Source organism: Trematomus bernacchii, unplaced genomic scaffold, assembly GCF_902827165.1.
Source record: "Trematomus bernacchii unplaced genomic scaffold, fTreBer1.1, whole genome shotgun sequence".
Classification (NCBI taxonomy): Eukaryota; Metazoa; Chordata; class Actinopteri; order Perciformes; family Nototheniidae; genus Trematomus; species Trematomus bernacchii.
The window spans coordinates 11,447,500-11,472,602 of NW_022987973.1; the positions used below are offsets into that span (position 1 = coordinate 11,447,500).

The following is a 25,103-nucleotide window of genomic DNA, read 5'->3' on the forward strand; positions in this document are numbered from 1 at the left end:
CTTCCTGCTCTATCATGTCCCTCAGGGTCCTTCTCAGTGTACTTTTCTTTTACTTGGAGCGATGTTGCTTTGATTGGAACGGCTAGCTGGAGATATAAATAGCCTAATATAAATGGGCAGTGGGTGCGTAGGCTATCAGCAACATTGTCTGTATATTTGGTGAGTCACTGCACATCAAAAATATCCAGTTGAGAAAGCAAACCCATTGCACACATGTAGTTGTGATATTCAGTGTGAACATGTGGTTATTTTTAGATTTGACATCTAATTGCTGCTCCAATGATGCCGTATGTTGCCCTCGGTTTTATGCCTGCTTGATCGGTAGAATAGAACAGAATGTATCTCAACAACTGTCTGCTGAGATATAAATAAAAAAAGATACAGCTTCCAGCCTTAAAACAGATGAGGGCCTGCATCTGTGTACGTCATCATCATTTCCAATCTGGAATTCTTCCCTGAATATTTGTTCGTACTTTACTGAGAGAACAGTACATTTTGACTAGTCCATTACTGATGGACTATAGTGTAATGTGTGCAGTACATAGAAAAGAGTATGAAATGAGCTGAAATGTCTGCTGCGATTGGTTTTTAGGGGTGATTAAAGGATGTACAAATGTCAGAGTTAGTTGGTTTCATGTTAGAGAATAAAAGGTCATATTGCAAATAAAGCTACCATAATTAATTGTCGGGCTTGACAAAACCGCCAAAACCCGAACTGTTGCATAATAATCCTATACCGTAATTAATTTGTTAGCAAACAGTAATATCCATAAACATTATCATTTAGCTATTTACTCATCTTTAAGATCTGGTTTGGTCTCCAGCTACTTCTGTGAAAAAAATACCTGTGTCTTTATTCCGCTTGTTTGACTTTATACCACACTATAAATATTGGCTGGAGCCCCTTAGTTACAGCTTCGTCTATAATTCTCAGTGAGTTTGTCATTGCGATGTGGAGAATGCAAAAATCTAAATGTATTATTTTGAGACATTTAACTAAATAATGTCTATTTGATGGATTAGAAAGGTCAGATTAATAAAAAAGAAATGTCAATGATAATTTGTTGACAAAAACAATCTGCATCTATAAATTCAGACCTAGAATTTTGTTGGATGCTTTTTGCCTCTGGTCTATACAGTACGTTCCAAATGGTGTCTGTGAGAGGATCATTTCTTGCTCCTTTTTTCTCCTCACAGTCGAACATGAAAAGTAATTCTATATTAACTAAACATTTGTTGCAGCAGCCTAATTGATGAGTATGTAGCATCTATTCAGGCTTTGTCTTGAATGAGAGGTGATTAGTCTGTTGGACACTGCTAGGTGAATGTTATTCAGCGGACCTTCAATTGTTGAGATATTTATAGCATCACTTTTGTCTGAATAAAGCTTTGCTTGCCTGTGAGGTCTTCTGGGTCAGCATATATATAGCCTTAATCACAGAGACTGTAATGCTGCGCAAATGCAATTGCAAACACAGGGCTATTTCAGGCTTTCTCATTAGATTAGAAGTGTGTTGTAAGGTGAAAGCAAGCAGGTAGAAAAGAAAGAAAATGTGAATCTACAGGTTTGAGAGTGGATTAAATTAATAGAACAAAAATAAGATGGGAAGATTTTGAATTATGAAATGATGTAGCTATGGTAGTTGCTACATGTTTAATTCTTAAAGTGCATGTTAAATTAGATTAAATCAAAACCCAGTATTTACAGGCATTTCATTAAATGTAAAAGTTTCTTTATGTAACAACGTCATTATCATAATTAGAGATCTAAGATATAGTATCATACTGTATTTCCATCACCAGATGTGTATAACATGAATGAACAACAGAACATGCAGTGTAAATGAACAGAGTATGTGGGCCAAGGTTAGACAAAAAAATATTTTAAGAATAACATTGAAATATAGTAGCTTTTTACTTTTAATATTATGACTTAATTCTGAAAATCTCTAAATTGTTATAACAACCCATGGCCCCACTGCTCTGTGCTAGTAAAAAGGCATCATTTTTAAACAAATAAACAGTTCTATAACAATAAAAAAGACAAACCTAAAACACAAGTCAACATCTTGTCCCAGGCACGGGCCTGAGCACTTCATACTGCACATTACACATCTAGGCTAATCTAAAATGTCTTGTACTTCTGCTCAGAACATCTGACGTTTGATCTAATAACTGAAATATACATTCACTTTTAGACATTCAGATAATGAACTCAGTGCCCTAAAAGCAACATTCTTACATTGATCCCTTTGGCGGAGGCAGTGAGCAGGAAACACAATATCATCAGTTTCATCCTAATCAGATAGAAGTCTTCAGGGGAACTCTCTCCTGGTTCGTTTTGCTCGGTTGTTTTGGGTTTTGGTAGGAGAGTCTCACAAACACAACAACGAGAATAGTTCCTGGAATAAAAAAACAATCAGATTTTCAGCCACATTATTATGTTGATGCTTATTTGTCTGTGAATAACATTGAATAGGCACAGTATCACAAAAGCCTTGAAACATTGAATGCAATGCAGTACACAGGCCCGGCAGAAACAATTAAAAAACACTTTTATAAAGCTTCTCATGGAGCTAATGCAAAGTTGTTTAAGCTATAGTAAACTTTTTCAATCACCCTCTCTACTTACCAATGACTGCAAAAGTGCCAAGCAGAATCCCCACTGCAGACTGGATAGTTGGCATGCCCTGCAACTGCTTGGCAGCCATTTTGCAGTTCCCTCTGACGTTGCAGGGACACACTGTCACTAACAGGAGAGGGAAAGGGTGAAACAACAGAGTAGTTTTGAGTAAACAGGAAATACGACTCCTAGCCCGTTTTTATTACTGTTCTGTTACAGAGTCGCCAAAACAAGTCGAGCTACGAACCTTTACTCCAATAGCAAACAAAAACATTTCTCTGCTTATAATGAATGGAAGATTCATTTAGAAATATATTTAATATAAACTCTGAAGTTGACGAGTGGAAGGAGTTAAATGTTTATCTGTACAACTTTACTTGTTATAATATATGAAAACAGATTTTATATAGATAATGTCCGCTTTTTCTAACCTGTACATATGAACCTGCGCATTATTTTAGGTGCATATAAGATGTCAGCAGCTGTTCGACAGAGTCTTAAGAGAGCTGTGTAATCACACGCCCAGTTTGAAGCTCCATTGCATCATTATTAAACAAGAACAGTGCTGGGACATGCTGCCACACACAGGGCAGGGGTTGATCTTCATCGATTGTTCCTATACTTTTGTTCCATAGCCTTTGTGTGTTCACTTTAGCTCATCAGCAGGAGAGCAGGTAATACCTGGCAGGTTTATGAAGGTGCTCCTGGGAGGAGAGCTGCTGTCAGAGATGGTGAAGGGCACAGTGTAGACCTCAGGGGCGAGGTACGGGATGTTCAGGGACAGGTTGGTGTGAGTATCTGAAAGACAAAACACATACATGACATGAAAAATGTGTTAAAGGTCACCTATTGACACCTATTGGTCACCTATCGGAAAATGAGCTGATCAGATCTTGGCCACTTTATGATGTCATAATGATTTTTTGGCTTGTGTAACCATTAGCCAATCACCAACCAAGGTAACACCCGCCCACCTTATCACCTGAATCTCCTCCTAGAGCACCATTGTGGTTTTTTGGGAGTGGCTCCTTATTTTCATCTAAAGTAAAAGACAGAGAATCAGCACTTTTGAAACAGGGCTGAAACAGAGGGGTTTATGGGATGCTACAATGCACGATCTGTTTGGTATTTCGAGACATGTTTTCTATATATCTGAGACCTAAATACAGTATAATAGCGGACCTTTAAATCACAACAAGGTAAGGCAAAACCGCAGCAACAAGCGAAAATTCAAAACCGCGGTTGTTAGAAAAATATACAAGTGTATGCTACTTAGTACTTGTATTTGATGGATGATAAACACTTGCACAGTGTAACAATATTGCTTTCATAATGTTTTCTCATAAGAAAAAAAAGAAGGCATCATTCCTGTGCACTACACGTGTTACATCATATACTGTATTTGTCAACTGCAAAACAACTTCTTTACAATGTATTCTAGCAAAGTAAAAATCAAGCACACACATGCATAAAGCTGCATCAGAGGGACTAATGGAGCAGTGCATGGAGAGGTCTGGAGCGTATGACTCTGTATCTTATCTCTGTAAATCAGTCAAAAACACACGTCTGGCTGCATGACGTAAAAGCCCGTCCAGTAAAGAGAACTGCTTTATCATGCTGTTTGAACTCTTATCTGGGGTCCTAAACTTCACGCTTGCACCTCACCATCAGTCCCCTTCATGTTCCATTTGTCTCTCAGGGAAACAGGACATGTGCATGCTGGTAAATTATCTTCTATCTGCACTGTTTCACCTCTAATGTGACATTTACAAAGGTTGGGTCTGTGACTACCTACCAAGCGATATTTTGGATAATTGTTTTTGCCAAAAAGTATATTTGACATTATAATGGTATTAAATGCATTACATTAAGAGCGGATGTGTCACTATTCTCCCCTCACTTCTATGAACAGCCATTAAGAGCGAATGTAAGTGGAATAAGAGTGAGCTGCCTCATTAACTGAATGACTGCATTGAAAAGAACTGCCAATTATTTAAACATGGTACATTTGAGGCTCTGAAAGACTGAAGACACACAAACACACACCCACACACCCACACCCACACACACACACACACACACACACACACACACACACACACACACACACACACACACACACACACAGACAGAGACTCGCACACATAGAGACTCACACACACATGTTTTCTTTTCATGAGAGGTTATGGTTGTGTCACGCAAAACGTGCACCAGCACTCATTAGACCGGTACAAGTACACATTTATGTCCGTTACTGGCTGAGACCAGGTGCAAAGCATTCTGGGATATTCCTCTTTTAGCCTCCATTAGCTGGCAGGAAGCCAGGAACCCAGCGGTGACGCCAAAGAAATTACACAGAAGATATAATTACAGCTCGGGCTCAATCAATACCAACAGGAACAGGGGAGGGAAAGTGGGAGATAAAAAAATTCTGAGAGGGAAGTGGTTGAGCTGTTTGAATGACTTAATGACAGACGTCAATGCAGCAAATAGTTTCCATTAAATGTGCCTAACGCTAGCAGTTTGCAAAGGCAGACAGAGCTTCCCAGACAGTACTGATGAAATGATGCAGGAACAGGGCAATTTGCACATCTTCAGGGCCAGATCACTCTGTTTCTTTCTCATGGATGTCCTATCTTCTATTTTTATTCATACAGTATAATTCAAAAACATTTAGCACACTTAGGAAAACTTGCTGTCCACAGGGTGTATTTAAAAACCCATTTATCAGCAACGTCATACTGCACAGCCTCATGGATGACATCAACCTGTCTTATTCAATAAATTAACTATCTTGCATTATTTAAAAGCAGGCTGTTTCTTAGCAAGTTGGACTTAGCACTTCACTTGGTCCATAAACCATCTCAAAGTACACGATAATGTATTAAGTTTTCCATATGAATGGAATGATTTGATTTAGAAATTGTGATGGATTTAAGGATTCTTCTTTGGTCTGATATATGCAGTGAATCCATTAAGCAGCTCTCTGGCTGGCTCTGAGAGTGTGTTGGCACACAGCATCACACCAGAGTACTTGGGCATATTGATACTTGAAACACCTGTATTATAAATGTCTACACTTTGATTATTGGCTACAATTAATCTCAGCCTTGGTGGCCTGCCTAAGCTAAAGTAGGTCCTCCATACAATGTGACCTTACTTGTCTTCACTTTTCAGCTTAAATAAAAAAGACTAACACTGTCTGCCGTGGGTTGACCGTGTTGACTAAGTCTGCGTCCACCTCACCATTAATCGGCGTTAGTTTCCAGTTACGTCGCACTGTGGCATCACTGCGCAGGGAGAAGTTGAGTCTTCCCCCGTGCTGCGGCCCATCACTGTCCCGTGAGGCCAGCACCAGAGCTTGGTCCTCCCAGCGAGGCGTGCACAGGTACTTCCAGGAATAGTCTCCAACCAGGACCGGGCTGTTATCGTTCACATCCAGGATTTGGACCGTCACCAGGGTGGACGCAGACAAGGAAGAGTTTCCTAAGAGGAGCACAAGAGATGTTGAACGTATGCGCCCCTAAACAAATACAGATGATCTAATGAAGTGCATTCCTTGCCTAATTGTCTTTATTTCTTCTGTTTTCTTGCACTCTTAATGATTTCTTTTGATCTCACTATCATGCAACTCTACTTTTACATATGTTTTAATAGGACTCTGGTTGTCTGAATGGATTTGTATAGGCTTACAGTATTTGTGTTAGTGTAGGAAGTTGTGTCTTTTAAGTATTTTCCTGTCAATTATTATCAGGAAATTTGAAGATAGGTAAAGATTATTGAATATTATTCAGAAAGGAAAATTACCACAGCCACTATACTGTATGTATAATAATCCACTCATCAAATAATATAAATAATATATTTGAAATATAATAACATTACATTTTGTCAATAATTAACTGGAAATGGATGTGTGGTTTTTATAGTAATGAAAATAAACGTACGCCCATCCACTGCAATGACCTCCATGGTGTACGTGCTGTTCTCCTCTCTGTCCAAGGCCTGCACCGTCTTTAGTTCACCAGAATACTTCCCTATAGAAAAGTATTTCTTGGTGTCCCCTTGAAGAGAATATCTGCACAGAACAACATTGTAAAAACATCTGTTAAAAAAATACTATAGCAGAATTAAGATAATTATTTATAGAATATTCATTGTCTCAGGCTTACCTGATTGGGTGAGAGTCGGGGTCATAACCTCGGATGGTGGCGATGACCCGTCCTGGCTCTTCCCCCTCTCTGACAGTCACCTCATAATGGCTCTGAGACAAAATCGGACCTTCATTCACATCATCCACATAGATGGAGACCGTTGCCGTGGATGCAGGTCCGTATCGGCCTCGGACCAGAGCCACTGGGTTCTGAGCGCTAAGCACCAGGATGTACTCACTCTCACGCTCAAAGTCCAACACCTGTGTTCATTTATAAAACACAAGAAAGTCATTCCCAATGAACCAGGACATCAGTTATGAAACATCAATGCACTGCAATCCATAAAAGCAAGTTATCTACATTGGTATACTACTGAGGGTGAGTAGGAAATGATGCTTATTCTTTGGGTAAAGTAGTCCCATTATAAATGATTAATGTTTCACCATTTGAAATAAATGTGAGGAAAGTATTACATTTTCTGAGAATTTAATTCTAGTTATAAGCACTCAATTCAACGCCCACACACCAGAACCAGCGTATCTTCTTTGCAGACGACGGACATTGTCCAGTCCCCTATAGAGACTCAAAGGAAACTAGATTTAACAGCTCTTGCTGTGTTTTTCCGTTATGAGCCAGACACCGCCACGGAGCGAAGAGCCAATTGATTCACTGTGTCACAAATGAAACATTTGCCATTATTCTGCACTGAGATCATGTCCTACTGTGCTTAGATTTATGGTTAACATTGGATAAAAAACATATATGACATTACAGGGAAGTCAATGTATACATCTTGATTTAAAAACAGCAAAAACAGTAACTGTGGCCTGCTGATTAAACATGTAGTTCTACAGCCCGTCAATGATTTGAATACATTGGTTAAAGATAGAATAATGTTAGATTTCAAAGATTTGAGAAGGGGAAATTGATCATTAAAGGCTGATGGATCGCATTCTTATTCTTTAATACTTTTGACGAGAAGCGTGTGAAGTGTGTTCTGTTTGCCTATAAAATAAGACATTATAAAACCAGCGTTGCCTGACATCACGCTGCTCAGGCAGAAGTGCGTCTCTGTTGCCAGGGAGAAGAGACGCAGACCTTGGAGGGTGCACGTGTGCCGCTGACTGGAAGTGACGCATCAAACTACTTCGTGCAGCAGAGCATGTTAATGGAATCTCTCGAGGCTGTAGTCATCTAAACGACTTTATTACTCAACGTCTTAACGTGCTCATACTACTTTGGATTCGTTCTGGATTTGTCTCCCGCTAAATACGATTGAGGTATCAGTGAACGGCAACCTCAACTCAATCTTCATACTAAATATAAAGTCCCTAATTTTCTTATTTATATATTACACTCATTTATTGTAAACTGAAAACCTGGACCCCAGAAATCAGCTGTAAACAAAACACATATATTATCACCCTTCAAGTTGATATGGATATGGTAAGCATATTAACAGTTCCTCATTTTCACATACAGCAGATACAGAGGAACATTATTCATCTGGAGTCATGTTTGTTTCAACCTGATGAATGTTAGTTAGATTTTTACATATTTCTGCTCTGGTTTGCTCAGCACCAACTCCTGGGGGAATATCTGGTTTGTTAGCTGCTTAATACGCCGCTTTGTTTCACAGATTCTTGCTACGCTTTGAACAGTGGGTGTCTGAGCTTTTTTGATGAGAACAGCTATCTGCTGCAAAAATGTGAGCAATTGTGGGCCGGAAAATCATACAAAGACCCTAAAAACCTTCATTAAGCTGAGGGGAACCTCAAAGTCAGGTGATAACTGCTCTTTGTGTTTGTCACTATGAATGACCTCTTGGACCAAATCCATGCAGCTAATTGAGTCATTGTGTATTAAAAAGTACATCTAATTAATTTGACATGTTATTGACATTCCACGTTTTTGCCCCCTTTAAATCAAATTTGTCTTTCAAATGAAGAGTTTGGACTGTCACCAGGTTGTTCTCTTGAAAAATAAAAAACATTTAATATGTTTAATCTTTGCTTAACTCTCTTCTCTCAACACAGTGCCGCCGGCTCATCCGTTATAAAAGCAGCTATCATATTTCTTCCATCACAGCACAACTATATACGCCGTTCTACAGTTTTAAAGCATTTGTCTGAGTTAAAATTAAGCATATAACAAATCTCTTTGTAATAAAGTGATCAAAGTTTCACAACTTCTTTCTGCAAACATCATTCTCAAATAATTTTGTTTTCTTATATTAAAAGATTCATACTTTTGAGTGATTAATGAATTAATATGTATTAAGGATTGTTTTGGTGTTAACTTTAAATTAATTAATTAACGTTACATCATTACCACGATTAACTGAACTGCTATAAAAAGCTCTAGTTAACTTCAAACTATATTTGATATATATTTTTTATTATATAAAGGCTATTTATTTCAACATAATGTCTAGCATTTCTTGTTCTCCTCCTCCTAATTTGATTCCTCTCCCATCCCTTGGTTCATTATATATAACGGCAGCTTCTAGCCTGTGTGGTAAACTGCTATTAGCGTCTGCTCACACAATCTAATTATTTACATGGGCTGTGAACAGTGTGTTATTTTCAAATAATGAATAGACCTGCCCTCTGGCGCTGACCTCACATTGTAACACAATGAGTTAAAGATTTTTTCAATTGGAGCTTTACAAGTGAACAATTTAAGCTATATGTTGTTAAAGACAGCTAATTAAACAACAGTATCCCTCGACACAAAGCTAGTTACAATGATATGTAACAAGAAGAGCTTTAAACACAAACTCAAATAGACAGAATTGATCAATTTCTCTAAAAACAACTGTCCTTGTGTTCGAATCTTATATACATCATCCATTTTTAACTTTTAGACATGTCCTGTTTTATCTCAGCAGAGCGTCTGCCGCTCACAGTTCAATCACATTTGTCTCTCCCACTGAGAGGTTGAAAATAATTGACTGGCCCACTTACTGAGAGCAGACCATTGGAGGCACACACACACACACACACACACACACACACACACACACACACACACACACACACACACACACACACACACACACACACACACACACACACACACACACACACACACACACACACACACACACACACACACACACACACACACACACACACACACACACACACACACACACACACACACACACACACACACAGATGCCAAATCGTCCCCTCAAGCCTCCCAAAAACGTCCTGCTGGATTATGTGGGACAGGCAATTCGCAGAGGGCAGCAGAGATTATTGGGCTAAAATATGACATTGTCATCTGGACTCTTTTTAATTAAGGCATGTCAGACGGAAGTATACAAATATTTTTCATCCAAACGTTCTGTAAGTGCCACAAGGACAAACCTTGATATTAAAACCTTGTCCTTAAAAAAAATGCTATTTCGTCACTGCACAAGCCATCACGCCAAACGTTGTCCTTGACATTTCAATGTGTTTCTGAAAGGAGAAATGTGTGTGCACTGTGTGAAAAAAACCACATCAGTTTAATTTGGAGATTAGATAATTCTTTGAATGAGGACAGTTATCAATATTGCCCTCAAATGGTGTTACAGGGTCACAGCATGATGTGTGTTGTTTACCTTTGAAAGGATCAGTGAGACTTCATTGGTCTGCTTGTCTGTCACAAATGTAAAGACCTCCTCCTCGTTACCGGACTCTAAACGATAGTCCACCTGCCAGCTGTCTCCTCCTCGAACATCTGCATCCCCGGCCAGCACAGCTGTTACTGTGGTGCCCACCAGAGCGTCCTCTGGGATGTGGAAGGGCCCATACTGATGGAAAGGAGACGGAAAAATGACATTACCCAGCAGCAATCATTCATTTGAGACACTCCTATCTGGAAATGCCCTTAGGGTGCAAATGTATACAATAGCAATCAATTATAATAAAATGTAACCTTTTTAGAAATTCTCTTCTCATATTTTAGCTCAAGTAAAACTTCCCCCCTCAAAAAGTGCAAAATGTAGTTTGTGGTGATTTTTGTATTGTGCATTAGAGCATTTTTCTTAAGAAAAATGGCATTCTGCTATTATCACAATTTATAATACCGCAGTTTGATTTTTTTTGTAATAATCTAACTTTAAAACATGACTGTATTCTTAAAGTGACAGACCAATACTGGCATTTAGGCACACTAGTGATTATGATTTGTTAATCAAATAATTTATAATGAGAGAATAGAAGATTATATTTTACATACACACATATTTAGCAAAGATCTTTCAAATGTAAATATTTTCCTAAGATATATCCTGGAGGCAGGGTCATGTAAAGCTGACCAATACACTATATTTTCAAATGGCTCTGCATTAACAGCTGAACTAAATATGAATCAAAATTCATTCAATATTTATATCATAGCAGCTGTTCTTGCAGTTGAACATCTGGCTGACTGTCCACTTTTCAATTCTCCCGCTGTCGTGACAGTCTGTGTGTATACATGTGAGTGTATGTTTGCTCCCTCTTGCCCTCTTAGTGTTAGCTAACCTTTATTCACACACCTCTGTGTGTTCAGACAGCCATACAATCAGCTCTCTCAGATGTCCTCTAGTGAAGCAGCCTTGCCTCTGATCTAGCTGCCCCATCCACAGGGTCGTTGACCCCAGCCCTGTCACCACTCGCCTCCCACATCCCCCCACAGTGCTGCCTCCCCATCGCCACGGAAAAAGCTACTCTTCTCAGGCGTGACCTGCCCAAGAGCATTTTCCACCTTGTGTGTGTGTGTGTGTGTGTGTGTGTGTGTGTGTGTGTGTGTGTGTGTGTGTGTGTGTGTGTGTGTGTGTGTGTGTGTGTGTGTGTGTGTGTGTGTGTGTGTGTGTGTGTGTGTGTGTGTGTGTGTGTGTGTGGGGCAGCCATTATATGAACAAGTGCTCACGGCAGGAAAATGAGCTTTCAGCAACGCTTGAAAAACGTTTGGTTAAGATACTTAAGTGCTAATTGGATAGAGTAAGGACATAAAGAGTTTACCATGACAACAGATGTTATAAAAGTGATATTGCACAATCGTATTCAACGTCTCTCCTGTTATTGGCCTGGTTATTCAAGCCGAAGCTCTACAGACAATCTCCCACATAACTCCCAACTCAGAAAACTCCTTTCTCTTCTGTTATGATGCACATGTGGGTGAAAAGTGAAGGGATTTCCTGTAACCGCCTTTGTTTAGAACTCTTTTTTCAGACCAGCAGCTGCAACAAAATAAAGGAAACCCCTTTCTCATTTAATCTTAAACACTAAAAGTTACTTTTATACAGCCACCTTTAAAGCGTGCAGAATTTGTATAAATATATTTTAGAAGGAGCGCCACTTTAACTCTCTTGTGTACATTATATCCAGTAAGGGGGCTCTTATAAAAGAACAGCTGATGCAGACATTTATGTGATTTGAATAGCTGTGAGGACATACATTCTTACATATTGTCTATCCATTTAATTCATTAGACTATAAATAAAAAAGTGGAAAGTACTCGCCAAAGAAAGCTTTCCCAGATTAAACTCAGAGAACACAGTCCACTTTGAGTACAAAGAACTGAATAAAACTCCCTTCAATAACATGGTGCCATCGCTATAAGCCTAAGATTAGAGAGCATATCTAGTTTCCCGCCAGGAAAATTAGATCAGTGACCTGCAGAGCAGATTAAGAGTCTGCAGTCTAACAGCCACTTACGATGGCCTGTGATGTTTGGCCTGCCTTTTCATTGTTCATCATGACCTGAGAACACAGTTGCTTTAGTGTGTGTACACATGTGCTCGTACCTCATGTTGGGAGAAGACTGGTGGGTTGTTGTTCTCATCCTGTACCGTCACCACCAAAGTGCACGAACTGTTAAGACCTGCCAGGGAAATCATCACAGCTTCTGTTAGTGACTTAGGGTCAGCCCATCATGCAAATAACATAGTGAAGGAACAGCAAGAACATCATCCTGCCTCCATCACAACAATCATGAGTCATGCAGACCACATTATCCGTCACCCTAGAGCACAATGTACATGCACTGGTAAATAGCTATACATTATGTTACCCTCTGGTACAGTAAAGGCTTTTTAATTTGGTTCTTTATCACTGCTTTCTTTTCTCTCTTGTCCCACCTTGATTGTTGAGTTTGCAGCTTTATTGAAAACTATTTCTTTATTTTGACTGACATTTGGATGAAATTGTGATTGGCTGTGCAGTCTGCAATTGCGACTTGAATAACAGGGATGGTGATTGGAAACTTGGCCTTGCAAAGTCTTTTTAAGGAATGCACTAAATTCATACGGAAATACTAAATGTAGCTCTCTTCCACAAATTAGATTTTTCTCATTTGTTTTGAGAGAGAATAACCAAAGTGACTAATGCACCTGTTAAGAGCATGTGTCTATATTTGTCTACGCAATACAAGCACAGTAGGAGGAAATAGGAGAAATATGTTATTTATTTTCAACCATTTTTGTTTGCTTTGTTGAATAAATAAAATGGTTTTATTTTTTTATTTGTATTGGGCATACTAGATAATAAAGTTAGAACAATAAATAAAGAATATTTTCTTATTTTAGCATTTAAAAATACTATGTATGCTAGTTTCATCTATATTGTAATCTATCCAACTTTATGTCCATTACGTAATGTGTTTCTTAATAGATTGTATTTTTCACTAGAAAGTCTAATGCCTTTTTTCCTAGAAATCAATAAAAAGTAGAAGTTCTCAGACACAGACCTCTGCCAAGGGGAAATCCCAGCAAATAAAATGTAAAAGGCAAGTCAAATTTAAAAGGGCGTGTTTCCTATTTTGTGAGACTTAGCGGGGTTGTTAAACGAAAAATCCCAACATGAGGAAGGCTGCATTTTTGGATCAATCTAAAGTCACCTTTGGCATCCTCAGCAGTGATGGTGAGGGTGTACTGAGGGGCTGTGCCCTCCATACTGTCTGCCTGCACAGAGATGACCCCCGAGTCACGGTCCACTCTGAAGAGGGCTCGAGGACTCTCTGGAATTTGTCCGACTAAACGGTAGAAGATCCGCACGTTGTCCGTCTTGGGATCGTCATTATCGGCTGCCTGCACTGTCAGGATCTCTGTCCCTGGGAATACATACAGTGTGAATTACTTGCCAAATGAAACCCAAGAACAAAAAATGTATATCCCTCTGCCAAAAAATCCAGTCACAGAGAGCAGTGAGTGAGAATAAGGGCGAGGAAGGATAAAACAATAGCTTGCTCAATTAATCCTCACACAGTAATTACATCAGGTATAACAGATTGTCCTTGATAATTAATTTCCCAGAATCAAGCGTTTTAAAGCATCATCGGGGTGAGTGATGGTGCTTTCCCCCGGGTGCCTTTCCTGGCAAAAATCCCAAACTGCTCTCATAAAATCTATCTGGCCCTCTCACATCTTTATCACAGCAAAGTCCCTTCAACCCAGTGTTCCCTCTACCTTGCTGTGAATAATGACTCCCAATATAGATTAAAGATTTTTTTTAAGTGTCTCATAGCATTGTTTTAAAATGATCTCATCAACAATGGAGAAAACAATTATTTAAAGGGAAAAAAACATGCTCTCCAACCCTTAAATATCTTGGACTTTCCCTTGAGGGGCTTTACGTCATTCAGACTTGACATCTAATTGTCCGAAGGTTTTATGAGAGAACTGCTAGGGTTGAGGTTTTTGAGTAAATATAGTTTATCTGTAGTATTTTTAAATTTTTTCTTTATATCTAAAATATATATAATACAAAATATATATAATATAGGCTTTCAATTACCTCGAGCAGCCAGTTCCTTGACCACAGTGTGGTACTGTGCCTGTGGAAAAGTGGGTCTGTTATCATTGGCGTCGCCCACCATCACCCTCAACTCCACAGGCTTTGCAATCTCTCTGCCATCTGGACGCTCAACCACGATGCTGATCTGGAACTGACCGGACAAAAAGAGAAACACATTGTTTGTCTCTGCAGTAGGTAGAGAAAAAGATAAAGTGGCCCTGCAGTAGAACGGTGAAGGATGCTTCCAATTGTACTGCAGGAGCGATTAGGATCCTGCAAAAGGGGTAAAGCTGCAAAATAGATGGATTGAAAAGAGAAAAACGTGCATGAATAGGCATCTCTACATTCATCATTCTGCAACGAGGGCAGGTGGGAGCACAAAGCCGAAACTGTGAAAAGAATCCATCAGAAGTGCACCATCACTCATGAAAGATACAGACTGATGGAGCTGCATTCAGAAAAGAGAAGTTTGGCTTTTAGTGACTCTTCAACATGTCTACAGATTATCAATCATGAAAAAGATGAGGTTTTCCGCACCTTTCTATTAAGTAACACTACAGAATATAGATGACGCAAATGTATAACACGTTTTTAAACACTTTTTACATCCAGTGATGTGGTTGGTAATTGGCCACTTGAGCATTTGGGCCAAAATATACTGTCAAGTGTGCCATGTTAATCTTTCAGGAGCAAATGAAAACAATTATGATTTTATTTGCAGAAAATTAAAGTTAAGAAGATATTGAATAAAGTGTTTTATATATATACAGTTTTATATTTGTTGTCATGACAAAATAAGGGAGGAAGGAACATAGCTTTGCTTGTATGGTTTTGGGTAGTTTCATTTATTTCTACTCTTTTCTGCTCAGTGCTCAGCTTTGGATCTTGTGAAGACAAGAAAATATTGCAAGGTTTACATACAAATTAAAGCAAAGCTGAAATGAAACTAACACAACATAACAGAGTTCAAACATAGCAATAGATCTGCTTCTGTCTGTCTTAAAGAAACAGTGTAGCACATTTAGTCTTAATGTTTTGACGCTTTAAACACTGACATTATAAACTGACATTTATTATTAGTGCTGGAGATGTTTAGCTTGCACTCATACAGACCTGGTCTTGTGTCTCCCTGTCCAGAGGGGCGTTGAGATAAATGACTCCTTCTCTGCTGATGGTGAAGAGCATCTCTGGAAACTCCCCCTCCAGACTGTACTCTGCCTGACTTCCACTCCATTTGACCTACATAAACAAACACATAGGCGCACACATACTAAACTAAAGGTTCTCTCAATACATTTTGACATATAGAAATGTGGAAACATTATATTGCCTATTTTGTTTTAACAATGAAAATGTATGGGTTTGTCTTTCATTTGAGTGCAACAGGAAATGTGTCATGCAGTATAAACCTAAAAAGCTATTCAGGCCTGCATGATGTGTAAGTACAAAGCTAAGCTACATTTGTTTACACGATAAGGAGCCAACCAAATGCACTGACAATGATGTGGAACAGAGAGCACAGCCAAAACTAACTATGCGCGCTGAAGGGGATTTTCCACTCTGCTTTACAGCCCCTGACAGAGGGCTGTGCAGCAGGGCTGAAAGGGCCCTGGTAGCCATCAGACAGCACCCAAGAAGGAGAGGGGCCCGGTCCCAGCACAGCTGATGCACACCCAGGGCATGTGTATCTCCTCAACTCCCTGTCACACACTCCTCCCTTGTTTTGGAGATGGCTGCCCAAACACTGTGCTTCTGTATACATAAAGACACTTCACACAGCTGGCCGCCTCTCGCTGTTATGGTGTGTTTCTAGAACTCAGAACTTTGAAGAGATATGTTTAAAGAACTGATTAATGATCAGTGACTGCTCCGTATAAGATCTGAACAAAACATCTATGAAGTCATCTATTTTGCCTCCGCCAGTGCTTGAGTTTGCAGAGCACGTTCTGTCTCCCCCGATTGCTGAGCTGCGTCAAGAGCGCCTCTTGTGTGTGTGTGTTCTTCTATAACACGTGAACTAGGGAGTTATCAGCTGCTGAAGAACAGCAAATTATGCAATGTCCTGCATTAAACACAATATCAGGAAATACTAAAATATCACAGCTGGAACATTTTGTAGATGTAAACAAATTGAAATCTGCAACTGTTTTGATAATAGTTCAAAACATTCGCAGCCAATGTAAGGCTTTGCTGCCTTTATATGTCGTTTATAATAGAATTCTAAATATCAATTGCAATATGATACCATAGATTGAAACATTATAAAGGTTTTTGTAAGACTTACTGTACTAGCTTGAGAACATCACTAAATATGATATGAAATACTGACATGGTAAATACTGAATTTCTTGGAGGGAACAGAGGCATTTTGATGCTTGTAAGATCACCAGTAATAACAGTGAACGTTAACGTTGGCTGGAGGTCAGGACAAAAGCATTATTGAGACAGAAAGAAAGAGTTGTCTGTGGTTAAAAGCAAACAATGTTTTTGTTGTCCTCTTGAGGGCAGCATAAACAAGTTGTTAACAAAACAGTGACATATTATTACCTTATTAAATTAAGATAGCGAATACATTTGCATTTTATTTCTTACACAACAGCAGATATGGAGCAATATAAACATTTGTGTTGATCAAAGGTTAACATTAACATTTGATCATAGAACCTTAGACGTTGGTGCTATTAAAAGAGAAAATGTGATCCCTTTTATTGACTTATTTTAGCTGAAGCAACATATTGAAGTATCTTTTACATTTTTAACACTGATATGGGGCCATGACAAAGGTCTAGTGGGGCTCAAACCAATTCTGCAACACAAAATCAGATTTGATTTGACTGTGAAAACTGTCAATTGTGCTTAACTCATTCATTCACAGGCTCTCCTCCACTCCAAAGTCTCAATAGATGACATTACTGAGTTGAAGTAGTCCTGCTGATTGGATTAAATAGTCAAAGTTTTAGGCAGGCAATCAGTAATATGAAATAGATAGCAGATTTAAATTAACCTCAATAGCCCCCAGTGACCTAAAAGTACAGATAACAGATGCCTGGATTTAATATTTAAAATTAGCTACAGCCTAATTTTATTTGATTGCAGAATGGGTGAAATTGATCGCAACATCAACCTCAACAATATTGTATAGCTGTAGTTCACACAGAAAGAGATGATGGCAGAGAAACATGAAGCTACGCATCAGATTTTCTTTAAGCATCTGTCAAAATGTCGCCACACCATGGACGATGAAACAGCAAGAAAAAGACAACATTTGTTGCAGAATATGACTGCTCCATTTATCTGAGACAATCGGAGGGGGGGGGGGGGGATCCATAGAGTGGGCCCTTGAACATGACTATGTCTGTGTATGTGTCATAACAGCGGTTCGTCCTACCTCCTACTGAGCACCGCAGGACGATCACTCAGCGGGGGCGGGATGTGGCTTCCCCCTAACATCCCTGTTTAACTAATCCAGTTTAGTGATTTATTCAGGATGTAACTAAACGGTTTTCATGTATGAGTAATGGAAGAAACAAGGATTTTTTTCTCACTCTCTTAACACATTTGTCATTAGAAATGTAAGTGGATACAGAAAGGGAACCTGTTCAGTTAAATATGTTCACATAAAATAATTTACATAAAGACAGACAGATGCTATTTGAAGACATAGAAATGATAAAAAAGGATTATTCGAAGTCACCAAGCTGTGTGCTAGGGTATTTGTTATCAGATATTAAACCGTTGAGACTGAAATATGATATTGTCGATTAAAACTGCTCTTTGAAAACTATGACAGAAAACGAAACAAATCAAATGTGCCCACACGTGTGAATCCACACGTTTTCAGTGGGTGGAAGGGGCTGTTCAAACAGGAGAGATGAGAGGCTGAGGGCGAGTGTGGGGGAGGTGGGAGAAAAGAGGAGGAGGGGGAGGTATGTGATATACCTACTGGCCACAGCGACTTTCAAAACCGGCACAATGCTTTTAATTTAGCATCACATTCAGCTCTTACAATCCTCTTTGTTTCCACAGTTCTCTGTAGTGAATGAATGAAGTTTATTTGGTGTCCTCACAAAGGGTAACGGCCACTGTGAGCCATTTGTTTTCTACACGTGTCACAAAACACTGAGGGCTTTTGGGTTATTTATAGACATGTAGCTGATATGGCTTATTTTATAAAAAAACAAAAGGTCAGACAAGACCAGGGACCGACATATGTTAGGAAAACCTGAGGGAAATCTTTAAACAGAATGTATATTATGGTGCTGCAGTAATGTGGAAACTTGAATATGAATTAAACATCTCCTTTAAGAGGAAATTAGAACATTGATTGAAATATAGATGTTTGTCATTCCACAATGAAATAGTGAGTGGGCTTAAAAATGTGTTTTTCAGTAGTGACTACATCAAAATGTTACTTGAGAACAGGATTTCCGTCTTTTGATCTGACAATGGGCCTTTGTGAAATCACCATGGTTACTCTTCTATTATTCAGTATCAAAACGTGTACTCTTAACAACCTTCATTGGCAAGTAAGGCTGCAATTAACAACCATTGTCATAATCAAATATCTGGCAAATTACTCTCAATGATTAATCTGCTCTATACATCGCAAGAAAGTAATAACGTAATGATGCCGTAATATGTCTTGTTTCAACTTATTAGTACCTCAAAGTGCAAAGATGTAAACTTTAAAGTGATGTGAATGATTTAGAAAAAGGAGCAAGGTGTCACAACTGACAGGCCGGAACCAGAACGTTGGGAATTGACTTAAATTGTTGATTGATGATTAAAAAAAGCTGCTTATTTATTCATTGTTGTTTATGGATAATCAATCATTTAGTTTAAGCAGACTTCAAGATATTTTACATTACCTTTTTTGGCTGTTATAATCCCATTGAATGGCTTTTATCAGGTGTCAAATTTGTCTCTAGATTACATTAAATACTAACATATTTATACTGGCCTGTTAATTATGATTATGTGAAGTCTATTTATAGGGTGCATTTTGCCTTTAAGCTGTTAAGTTTGTAGAATACCCCTCAGAGTGGTGGTGGGTGGGAGCGTGAGTAATTATGGGAGTTAACGGGACTCGGTCAGGAGCTAGGCTGAAAGGATCCATGGCATTTGAACAGCATCAATAATTCAGTGTTTGGTCACTTAGGAGGACCCATGAGCCACTAAAAACAGCAACTGGCAATACGATGCCACTTTACTGGGCCCAGGTTATTGACAAAGTATGTTTTATAGTAATACGATACAACACTTGGACCTGCAAAAACAATAAAGTCAGCACTTTAACACACCAAGTTGTTTGCATGAAGCGTGGACAAGATCAAATAAGTAAAAGTGGTTTTAATGTAGACGAATGTGGATGGGTAAAAACACTTTACGTGTCAAAGTGGTGGATTAGTGTTTCAGAGTGAACACATGTTGGTCAGGTCTCTGCGGCCTCACCTGTGAGATGGGGATGGGGTAGGGGCCCGGAAGGTTCTCCTGAAGTCGTACCGGGTCGGGTGAGGCCCAAGTGTTTCCTGTCACCTCCACCGTAACGATCCCGTTGGTGAAGAAAGCATTCGCCTTCCCAGCCATGTCCTTCACCATCACCAAGAGTTTGTAACGGCCGCACATCTCAGGGTCCAGAGTAGAGGCTCCTGGCAGTCACAGTGGATTACATGATACAATGTGAGTCTTTATTTATGTATTAATGTTGCATGTAGGGTTTCTATCAAAGGCTAATTTGTCTGGTGAGACAATAAAAACGTTGATGTCATTAATAACAATATACATCAGATGAATTAAGTGCTCTATATAGTCAGATTCTTTAAATTCCCCTTTATGTCCGTGGGTATGCATACATGATGTTTTTATGAGTAGTATGTATGTTTCAATGTGTGTGTGCATGATAAATAACCATGGTTGCATGTTTACTTTCACTTTAATTTCTAAATAAACCTGATTACAAAGGCATCTTCTGTATACAGTATATTGTGCCCTGTTTAATGTCATGATACTGTATTTGTGTAAATAATATGAGGAACCAAAAGAAAAACTAGTTTAAAGCGTCACAAAAAAGGAAAAACATAGATACACTATGATTGGTTTATGCAACACACAAACATCAGACCAGACTATTTTCCATTATATTACTGAGACTCACATTGCCTTCTATATTTAAAATGAACATGAGGGCTCTATTCATCACTTTATTTTCAATTTCCAGCAAAAATGGAAAATAACTACCGGAAACAACCCACTTTGAAGGTAATCATAACCATCATTTACGGCTGGCCTGGAAGACCAGTCGAAAATCAAAGAAATCATTTTCAATTTTCACTGCTCGAGCTCTGTGAAAACTCAGCAGCCGTGTGGGCCGGAAAGGACAAGTGTGAAAGTCATCCAGCTCCTGCCAAGCCGGAACACAGGGCAAAACGGGAGCTACAGAAATAGCTCCAGATTACAGCACTTGCATTGAGGATAATTTCAGTATGTATATATTCAACATATGTCTGTTTGCCTAAAAAAAGTGTTATTATTTTCATTTACTGTACCGGAAAAATTTGAACCTGAACAAGATTAAAGATGAACTACTCATGGATGGCTTTTATGAGATTATCAGTGAAGCTTGTTTTGGGTTTTTCTCTTCTTTTGATCATATTTCTGCATAACTAGGTTAAAAGGAACAAGACCTGAGACCTTTTTTGAAAAAAAGGGTTCAATGCTCGATTTCTGAGGCAAATACAAATAACAATATTTGAGATTTTAGGAAATCTAGTAACAAATATATCAGCTGATTCACATTTGTTTTGAATGTGGTACTCAGCATGTTATTTTAAAAATAACATTCTGTAAACTTGTCATCGCTCTCTGGTAGAAAAAAGGCAACAATCATTCCAAACTTGAATGAATATGTAATGAAATGTTTTGTCTTATTTGCTATATATACTGTATATTTCGTTGCAGTCATAAGTTGGGACTGACCTTCCTCTGTGAGGGAAACCTCTCCAGTGATGGAGTTGATGGAAAACATTTGGCTGGAGGGAATCCTGGGCGTCTGCTCCATGAGGCTGAAGCGCAGCTCAGCGTGGGCGGTGTTGCGGTCATCACGATCCCGTGCATCCACCTGCATGAACGGAATCGCTGAGAGACACGGTGGCGCAGAGTCAAAGATGCTACCTTGTGTTTCACAGACATCAACCTCCACAGCAAACTCAAAGCATATACAGTCCCTTAATTCACAGAAAAGGATAAAACCTCCATTCAGGAAGCACAAATCCACATATATGTATAGTTCTTTTTGGTTTTGTATAAAGTTATATTGGGACCCAACTTAAGAGATGACACAGCTATAACATACCTGATTTGCCTATAAAAAAACATGATAGACGTTTTTCTTTTCACGATACACTTTTTCACATGGTGGTTTGAGATCTGGTTTTATAAAAACATACAGTAATGTGTTTCAACAATTACATTTTTAAAGCTAAGTAGCTATTACGATTATATTTTTGTCTAAAGAATGATCTATAAATGACTTTGATGTTGAGGGTTAGGGTACATTTCTTCCAAGAACATAGAACATGTATTATTTCATATAAAATACAGTTTTCTACTTGACAATGTGATTATTTAACCTTATGAAAGTTTGCAGAAGAGTCTTTTTTACTATAGTCTAAATGTACCTGATCCAGTAAGACACGTCATTGGTTCTATAAATACAGAGGTTACGTGTATGATGCCGTTTCCAGGGATACATTAGGCATTTTTTTCACAGTTTATTAAACGTTTTTTTGTATTCCATGAAGCAGCACTGACAAAGGTGAGCCAGACTGAAAAAGGTTGTTCAACACAGCTCAAGGATTTTGTACCTTTGAGAAGCCCGAGCTGCACACTGCCTCTCATGCTCTCCCCTATGAAAGTGGGCACATTGTCGTTCTTATCGATGACACACACTTCGACGGTGAAGCTCTGACGGTGCTCTGATGTTCTGAAGGACACCTGCATCATACACACAAACACATTCTGTAGGTGTCTCTAAATAACACACTCAAGAGCTAACATACAGCCTTGAGAAACTAACAATCTAAAAAGGATTCATTATTGAACATAAGCACAAACACCTTGCAAAAATATACTTGTTAAATCAATTATAAGCATCTTGAATGACTTCATTAGTAACTATTCATTAGCTTAGACACGTATAGTAAATTGATATCACAATATGGCACATAGTAATATTACCTGCAGAGAGTATGACGGCTGTTTCTCTCTGTCCAGTGGTTTTAGAGCGTACAGAAACTGAGCGTCCACTCCGAATATCCCCTCATCATCCCCCGTTACCGTCAGCTCGGTGTAATTTCCTGGCAGGTTACGAAGCTGAACAGAACAGAACACCATTTAAGAAAATCATCAGCCTGTGTTCCTGTTTCAAAGCAACAATCAGTTGATCAAACTAGTGTATTTCTCCGGTGCATAGAGAGTATTACATATGAGAATTATTAAATGAATTAGTGAGCCACACCATTCAGTGGGTGACCCTCATTATAATAAAAACGGCCACTTGTTTATTCCACATACACTATCCTGCGACTTTAAAAACGTGCAGGTACATTCATTGTGTGTAAATCAACTGCTAAAAATATTCCCCACAACTTCCTCTTTAACATTTTGAAAATGTATTATTCAAAGTAAATAAAAAAAAACCTGATAATTGTAGTCATCTCTTATCAACCATCTATCACAAAGAGCTTTTTCCTTGAACTAATCAGAAGCAATTACTATGTCCCTTCCATTTAAAAACCAAAGTAGTTATTATCCAACTCTTCCATTCTGGCCATTAACATGCTATTTAAAAAGTGTTAATGACACTGAGTCCGACACAAAAAACTGAAATTATGATAATGCTTCGCACAAGATGTGATGGCGTACAATAAAAGCAATCAAAGTGGCAGATACTCATGCTGCGGCACAATCCATGGGATGATGAGTGACATGTTTGAACAAAACCTCCCGCCTGCAGCTGGATTGAATGCAGAGGCTGGGTCATTGTGAACACTCCAATAATAGTCTAGTGATGACGGCAAGCATGTTCATACGTCCTAAACCTTACAGTAAGTGCAGAAAGGAGAGAATTGAGAGACTGACGCAATTCTGGTTTAATATACCTTCATTTTCTTCCTATCAAGTATGGTCTTTTCGTCCATATTTCTCACCATTATGAGAAGAGCAGGCTTGAACAACTGGCAGGAGATTTGTTATTAACCTTCTTTACTCTGAAGGAAATGCATTAAATGCTGAGGACATTCGACAGTGCATTAACTCTGATTAAATATTCAATGATCACTCTTAAAAACAGTTGTTTTTTTATAAACATGCAACAACACGCAACAACACGCTACGACATGCTACAACACACTGTCACACTGTTGCATGTTTTTTATAAACATTTGTTGATCGTATCAAGGAACTAGGGTTTGAGTTGCTGTCGACTTGCATTTCAAATTAGAATGCTCATGAAAATTACTATAAGAACTAAACACACTGGCTGAATTTTCATGTAGTAAACACCATTGTTCAAAATCACGCATGTATTCGCTTTTCAGAAGGCTGTGAACACAAGGAGAAACCTTTAGGTGAATTTAAGCAAGTGTAACTGCCTTACCTTGGCCAGATACCATGGGAAAATACCATCGTAGTTTTCAGGGACACCAATTTTAACATTTGCTCCAGAGCACGGTGCAAATGTGTAAATGATCACCAACTACAAAACAAGATATTTTGTGTGTCTTAGTAAACTTGCTCAAACAGTAACTTAATTTAGTAAGAGAACAAGGTATTAAAGTGAACATTAATTTCATGATATAAAGAAAATGATATCTTACTATGAGAGCAATGATGAGCATTGTCGTAGTTTCTCTGTCAGCCATGAGTCCTGTAGATGAAGCATTTTCAGTGAGATTGTTGGGCCATTGTTGGGCCACATGGTCTCAGCCCAACAATCAACACAATTTCTGTCTTGTTACTGATTCACAACCATGGTTATCTTTCATACACACAGTTTTTACTTGTGTAACAGCCTGCATTTAAATACATAACCACGTATAAAGTCGTTTAAAGCATCATCTGAGCCCCCACTTTCACAGCGTACAGAGGACCAATGAAGCCATGTTTGATTGGAGAAAAGCTTAAAATCAAGTTGGATGTAAAAATGTTATCATCTTATTGGAAAGCTCCAAATAAGCAGCTGTTCTAGCAATACCAAATAACAGGCTATGGTGCAGTGTAACAGTAATGCCCTTTATAATCAAATTATTTAAATTCAAGCCTCTAAAGTAGTAAAACACACTCTATATAAACTGTAGCTCAACAACAACAACAAGATGACACAGATTACAGTGGCAAAACACGAGTTAACCAGCAACATGTATTACATTACTATCCTATTTTAAACAAAAGCTTTTGTGCCTTACCTTCTCCAAGTGATGTGTGTGTTCCTTCTGAGAAGTGTGAGAGGAGTTTAAATTATGTGGAAAAACGGTGTACTTGTACTCCTTTGGTGGATTA

At 38.6% G+C, this 25,103-nt stretch overlaps 1 protein-coding gene across 1 annotated transcript; it reads right to left on the reverse strand.

Moving 5' to 3' along the window:
* Positions 1 to 1,686: 1,686 nt before the first annotated feature.
* cdh16 (cadherin 16, KSP-cadherin) lies at positions 1,687 to 25,087 on the reverse strand. Its single transcript, XM_034116699.1, has 18 exons — positions 25,010 to 25,087; positions 24,422 to 24,471; positions 24,202 to 24,300; positions 22,782 to 22,916; positions 22,409 to 22,538; positions 21,522 to 21,680; positions 19,998 to 20,194; positions 15,660 to 15,785; positions 14,547 to 14,697; positions 13,651 to 13,863; positions 12,560 to 12,636; positions 10,388 to 10,579; positions 6,796 to 7,037; positions 6,571 to 6,701; positions 5,870 to 6,109; positions 3,305 to 3,421; positions 2,633 to 2,749; positions 1,687 to 2,402 (listed from the first exon to the last, which is right to left on the reverse strand). Exons 2-18 carry the CDS (start codon positions 24,464 to 24,466, stop codon positions 2,302 to 2,304), a joined length of 2,472 nt encoding a protein of 823 aa, XP_033972590.1. The 5' UTR covers positions 24,467 to 24,471; positions 25,010 to 25,087; the 3' UTR covers positions 1,687 to 2,301.
* Positions 25,088 to 25,103: the final 16 nt, after the last annotated feature.

Coding starts and splice junctions, on each gene's coding strand:
- cdh16 (XM_034116699.1), bottom strand. CDS start 24,466: ATGGCTGACAGAGAAACTACGACAATGCTCATCATTGCTCTCATA. Junction 20,195..21,521: donor GGTTTCCCTCACAGAGGAAG/GTCAGTCCCAAC, acceptor TGTGACTGCCAG/GAGCCTCTACTCTGGACCCT. Junction 6,702..6,795: donor CCCGACTCTCACCCAATCAG/GTAAGCCTGAGA, acceptor TGTTCTGTGCAG/ATATTCTCTTCAAGGGGACA.